Genomic DNA, 6,000 nt, shown 5'->3' on the forward strand with positions numbered 1-6,000 from the left:
TTTCCCTCTAAGTGATTTTGGTTCCCAGGCTTTTCTAGCCCACTCACCTGTACCCAGGGATGTGCTGCCTACTTTGTGTCCCCCCCATTCTCTCAGAGCTGGGCCCTGTTCCCTATTTCCAGCCTCATCCATGGCTGCAGCATTCCAGATGACCCTCTCTGGTTAATGCCACCAAAGCCCACATCCTGGACTTCCCAGACATCCCCTAACAAGACTTCTGAAATCTGCACACAACAGGACACACATCCAAACAGGAGTCACACCCCAGTTGGAACATATGTCAGACCCTCCCTGGGCTGAGACTCTCATCTCCCAGCCACCTTCCAACCTTCACCCTGCACGCTTAGTGCCAGCCAGCCAGTTGTCCCATCACACAGGAATTAACCCCTGGAGGTTAACAGTGAGAAGCGGTAGCTGGAGGTTTTGTGTGAACTGCTGCAGCTGAGAAGGTCAGTGGCAACTTGCAAGAAGTCCAACACCAGGATGGCACAGAGGCAGCCAGAGAGGGTAAGAAGCTGCCTCATAACAAGCCCAACCAACCTCATTACCTTGCTAATGGGGTAATGATATTTTTCACCTCTTGCACACACATATGCCCCACAAAGGAATAATTAGCTCAGTTCTGCCAGCTCTGAAAGAAAGGATAACTCTGGAGTGTGGATTTCTTCATGACTAAGTTATCCCAAGCTAGTCTGCAAAACTAAATGCCAATGCCTGCATTTTACACAGAAACATGAGGATGTGGTGTGCGGATAAATGCAGAGACCAGAGCTCAGATTCTCCAGAACAATAGTGCCCCACGCCACCAAGAGCAGTGGGGAAGCAGAGCCCACGACAGCTGGAAAATCTCATTTCTAAACTCACAAACTGGCCTGGGAAGCAGGAGTGACTGAACCTGGAAAGGGGGTGCGAGGGACAAGGATCCCACTACAGACAGTAGGAGGCAAAACCAGGAGGAAATGACATGGGACAATAAACTTAGGGAATGCATTTCTCCAAGAGATAACAGTTGTGCAGAAGACAAGTGCGGCTGGCTTCAGAGAGCAAGTCATAGATGGCGGCTAAGGAAACAGCAGGGATTTATTTACAAGGTCGAGGAAGGCAGCCCTACCCTCCCAGCATCTGTGCCAGACAGCCAATGCCAGCGTTCTGCTGCATGGACTTTAAACAAGCTCAAAGCTCAGGGTGCTCAAGCCAAGCAGTCACAAATATGTTAAGGACAAAATAGCTCTAGAAATTTGAAGCATGGAGCCCTTACAGAGGACTATCCCAGCTTCTTATAACAGTCCCAAAAATTCAGGAGCAGCATGGAATTAAATAAAGGAGGCCTTTTCCTGCATTCTAGACTATTTGGAGTTTCGTTACTTTAGTCTCGCTTTGAGAAACACTAGCAATCATTTAGCACACCTCCCTCCAGCTCGCTTTCGAGTTTCAATTACCCTTTCATAAATAAAATCTAGATTAGATAGAGTCTTAAAGATCAAGTTCAACCTCTTTTGCCGATGAAAAAAACGAGGTCAGAGAGACAAGAGTCATTCAGATGATCAAAGGAGACACAGATAAGAACTGGAAAACTCTCAGTGAAATTATCTGTCTTCAAGTGAGCAAGGAAGTCCCATCAGGCTGTTTTCTCTGATGCGCATCATGAGAATTTGCTTCTCGCAGCTTTTGGAGGGTGTCCTGTATACCACTCCGCCCAAAGTCTTCCCAGCAATAAGACAGCTTTTCTAATCTTTCATACTTAAATAAGCTTTAAACATGCTCTTTTTGAGTGGTCCCAGGTAAAATCCCTTAGGTATAGCATCAGAATCACCTGGGGAGATTTAAACATACACACGCAGGCCTTATTCTTCACGCTTCTAATTTCATAGGTCTGGGATGGGAATCTCAGGAAATTAAAGTTTTTAAGAACTCCTCAAGATTAGAAATCTGAGGCGGAGGAGAATGGAAAAGTCCTATGAGTGACATGGTCCGCATACACACCATTTCTCTAAAGCAAGCTGAAGGTTTCTGATGCCATGGGAGCCGACAATTGTTAGGAGGGCAGCAGTCTTCAGAGAAAAGCGAGGACACGTGTCCTCCAGGGAACTCGGGGCAGGACACAGCCTCTGCTAGAAGGTTCCTTGATTGGCCCCCTTGCAAGCCTCCTTACCCCAAGACACAGGGCCACAGCTAAACCTTCTCAGCCAGATAGAAAGGCATCTTGGTCCTAAGGAAGGAAAGAGAGAGGGTCCCTTCTTCCTCAATCACTCTTTCTAGGGTTTGGCTTCATTCACTGCCAAGGGAGCCTTCCCCCAATCAGCTGCATAACTGACCAAAATTCTTCACTGAGGACCACTCTGCCTCTGAGCGGAGGGGACACACTATTCCTGGAACGACAAATACTACACTTGGCGCCGACTCTACCCCCAACAGAAGGCTTCACTCTGCTCGATACTCACTAGGGTGGGTCAGGGCTCCCCACATCGGGGCCTTCCAGGCCCTCCCCAGGACAGGAGGTGTGTGGGGAACAAGGCCGGGCAAGGCCGAAGCCAGTGACCTTGGACAACACTTGGTTCCAGCGCTGCCCCTGTCTGCCCACTAGTGACATTTTTTTACTTTTCTACTGTTGTTACATATTAAACTAGAATCAGAAAGTTTAGAACTCGCAGGAGCCTTGGAGATAAGCAGGTCAGACCCCATCCTTTTACCAAGGGCTTGCCTCTACGACTTTTCTAAGTTGGGGCCAGACCTGAACTTGATCTTCCCAGATGAAGGATCAACAAGCAGCCCCAGGAAACCCAGGTGGCAAACGTTGCTCTCCTTCCTGGACAGGTTCCACCCCACCCCACGCCGTCCCCGGCAGGTCCCGCGCTGCCCCCGGCCCGGCCCGCCGTACCTGTCCCGCAGGTGGCCGCTGCGCAGCCCCAGGGCCGTGCACTCCGCCGCGCTCACCGGCACCCCCTTGCAGGACTTGACCGGGTAGATCCAGAGCTGCGCCACGGTGCCCACCTGCTGCCGCCGCCTGCGCCGTCTGCGCCGCGAGCGGCGCCAGGCGACCGAGCCCAGCGCCACGGCGGCCAGTGCCAGCGCGGCCACCCCGAGCCAGGCGGGCCGGGGCTGCGCGGGAAGGCGCGGCGCGGGGAGCCCCAGGCGGCCCAGCGCCCACGAGCCGGCGGCGCCCATGGCCGAGCGAGCGGGCGCGGGCCCGTGCGCAGACCGGGGAGAGACCGGGCCGGGGGCGCGGCGCGGAGGCTCTGGCGCTCCGGGCGCGCGGGGGGGAGCCACGGTCGGCCCGGCCCCCGGCCCCGACTTCCTTCCGGCCCGCGCGGGGCGGGCGGACGCTCCGCCGGGGGAGAGGCGCCCGAAGGCGGCGCCAGGCTGCGCGGCGAGGGGGCGGGCGAGGCAGGGCTCGCCCGGGGCACTGCGCTTCTGCCGCCCTCGCCACTAACCCTGCCCACTTTGCTGCTCAACCGGCCACCCCAACAGCGAAAGTGGACTGGGGGTTGCAGAATGGGAGATTTTAAAACGTTTAGGAACGACTTTGGCTGCCAGATGGCTCTGAGAACTGCAGAACTTTTGGCCATTCGCAGGACACCACTGCGCTAAGAGAGACCAAATTACAGCTGGGATTCCTGCAGCGTAAGGCCAAATCCGCAGGATGACCCCTGCCCCCCATTAAAATGCCTGCCTGAGAAAAAGCACCCCGGTCAGATTTCACTGTTTGTTCTGGTAGACATGGAGGCTAGGCCTCTGACCTTTTTGCAAAGCATTTACTATAAAGGGCCCACAATTATGACCCCTTCCTTTGTCCCTGTGAGATGTGGATGTATCTCCCACAAATCAGAAATGTCTTAAGGACCTGACAGCCATCCTGTTGAGATGTAACCAGCAGGGACGGGGCCTGTGTCCCAGTCTCTGGGGCAGGAGAGAATCGTCCATCCATAAATGCCAGCTAGGCAGCACAACTGGCCTGACCACATTTATCCTGAAGGCCCTTTGTCATTTTTCATTTAGGCCCCCATCGCACTCCCAGATTCTCCCTTTAAAATGTCCAGTCACCTCTGTCCAACTGGGAGTGGAGCTCAGCCCCTTCCCCTACCATCAGTAGTTGGTGAATAAAATCTGTTTTCACTCCTTTAACTGAAGTCTGGCTATGTTTATCTTTACCAGCTCCATTCAATTAGGCTATTGAGTCAACAGTGGATTTTCTTAGACAACTTGAAGTTTAAAGTCATCTGTTTACTTTTCAAAAGGTTGCCCTTTAAATTGTGGCACAGTTTGAGGAGAATTTAAGGAGGCAAGCACTGGGTCACCTCTCAGATGTGGACTGGTTACCCTCTGACAAAGAGGGCCGCCCTCCGGGGGGTGGGAAAGGCTGGGGCAGGGAGGGAGGCTGGAGGACCCAAGCTCCCTTCGGCTGTGCCCTGTGAAAAGTGAAAGTCAAAACTGGCCTGAATTCCACCCCAAACAGCCTCTGTTTGAAATCCCAGGCCAGTGGACTCAGCCTCCTCAGTAACTACACTTTCCCATCATGCTCAGTGGCCAAGACTTGGTTTCTTGTTAATGAGCTGTGTGTAAATTTGCACGGGATCCCCTTTCTCTCTCCAGATTCTGGAGAAGGGTCAGAGCGCCCCCTCCGCCAAACCCTGCTGTCAGATGGAGGTGCTTGCAATCTGTCCCTTATGGGACACAAGCTCTCAGACAGGGAAGATGTCTGCATGATTAATCATCTGTTCTTTTCAACACACGGTTACTGATCATTCACCAGACTTTGTCCTAGGCTGGCACCAGGGATTTAACGTTTAGAAGAAGCTGCCCTGCTACCTCCAGGAACTTACAGAGCCCCTGGAGACTGACCAGGAGAATAACGTCAGAGAGGAGGCGTGGTCAGGATGGAGTGGAAGCAGAGATAGAAGAGCAGCTAAATCTCAGGACAGTGGTGACTTCAGGGGAAGGAGCTTTTGAGCTGAGTCTTGAACTCAACAAGGTTTTTGGAGAGGAGGGAGGAGATGGGATTCTGGTCCAAGGGAGAAGCACAGGCAGGGCACAGAGAAACTGAAGGAGAGAGAATGTGGCCCTCACCAGCAGCTCAGCTTACTTAGAATGCACCCCTGTGTGCAGCAGGTGGCAGCAGTTGGGGCAGGACAGGTGGGCAGGACCAGGGCAAAATGCACCTTTTCTCAACTTACTGTGGAGACACCTCGGAATTCTGAGTAACAGGGAGGTCCCATCACCTTGGGTGTCAAAAGGTCACTCCAGCTGCCCTGGGAAGGAATAACAACAAAGATGGTTAGATGAGAGGCAAATGCCTTGGGCTGAAGTCACCCCAAATCAGGGGAAAATCACAATGGGGGTGGGGATGAGAGAGAGAATCAGGAGACAATCAGCAAGAGGCGGTGACAGAGGGAACTTGGACACTGAAGGAGAGAAGGGGCCCCCGGGTGACTCCCGGCTCTCCGGCACAGCTGGCTGGGTATGGGTGGTAGTGCTCTATTCTCCGAAATAAAGAATTCAAGGGAAGAAGTAGGTCAGGGGAGGAATGTGCTGAGCATACTGTGGACACTGAGGGTGACTTATTTGTAGGGCATCAGAGAAGAAGTAGTTATCTGGACAGGCGACTTGATTTTTCTGTGCTTCCATCTCCCCATCCATAAAATGATGAGGACTGATCGAAGCTGTCAGCTCTAAATTCTGTATTTCCTAAGTCCATGCTGGCTGGCATTGGGCTCCAGCCCCCAAACAAGTGTGGAGCTTTGCCACAGTGAATGCCAAGGCTCTGCTTCCACACCCACCAGCACCTATTACCTAGCCTGCCCTGAATGCCGTTCCACCAGTGCTCAGGAGCGGGGTGAAGACAGAAGAGCAGGGGAATTTCTTATCAGTAATGTGGACAATAGCAGCCCTGGCATCTTTTTCTTATAGAGTTTGTGAGAGGTGTGGGGAAAACAGTGCAGTACAGAGAAGGCACATAGTGACTCTGTGGCATCTTGCTGCTCTGATAGACAGTGCCTGCATTGG

At 52.9% G+C, this 6,000-nt stretch overlaps 1 protein-coding gene across 1 annotated transcript in view; it reads right to left on the bottom strand.

Moving 5' to 3' along the window:
- MTARC2 (mitochondrial amidoxime reducing component 2) overlaps positions 1-3,290 on the bottom strand; it is a 30,803-nt gene extending 27,513 nt beyond the window's left edge. The window contains exon 1 of the mRNA XM_037014272.2: positions 2,879-3,290. Within this exon, the coding sequence (XP_036870167.1) occupies positions 2,879-3,165 (287 nt within the window). The 5' untranslated portion in view covers positions 3,166-3,290. The remainder of the gene's footprint in view (positions 1-2,878) is intronic.
- Positions 3,291-6,000: the final 2,710 nt, after the last annotated feature.

Source organism: Manis javanica, chromosome 14 (assembly GCF_040802235.1).
Source record: "Manis javanica isolate MJ-LG chromosome 14, MJ_LKY, whole genome shotgun sequence".
In the NCBI taxonomy this organism is placed as follows: Eukaryota; Metazoa; Chordata; class Mammalia; order Pholidota; family Manidae; genus Manis; species Manis javanica.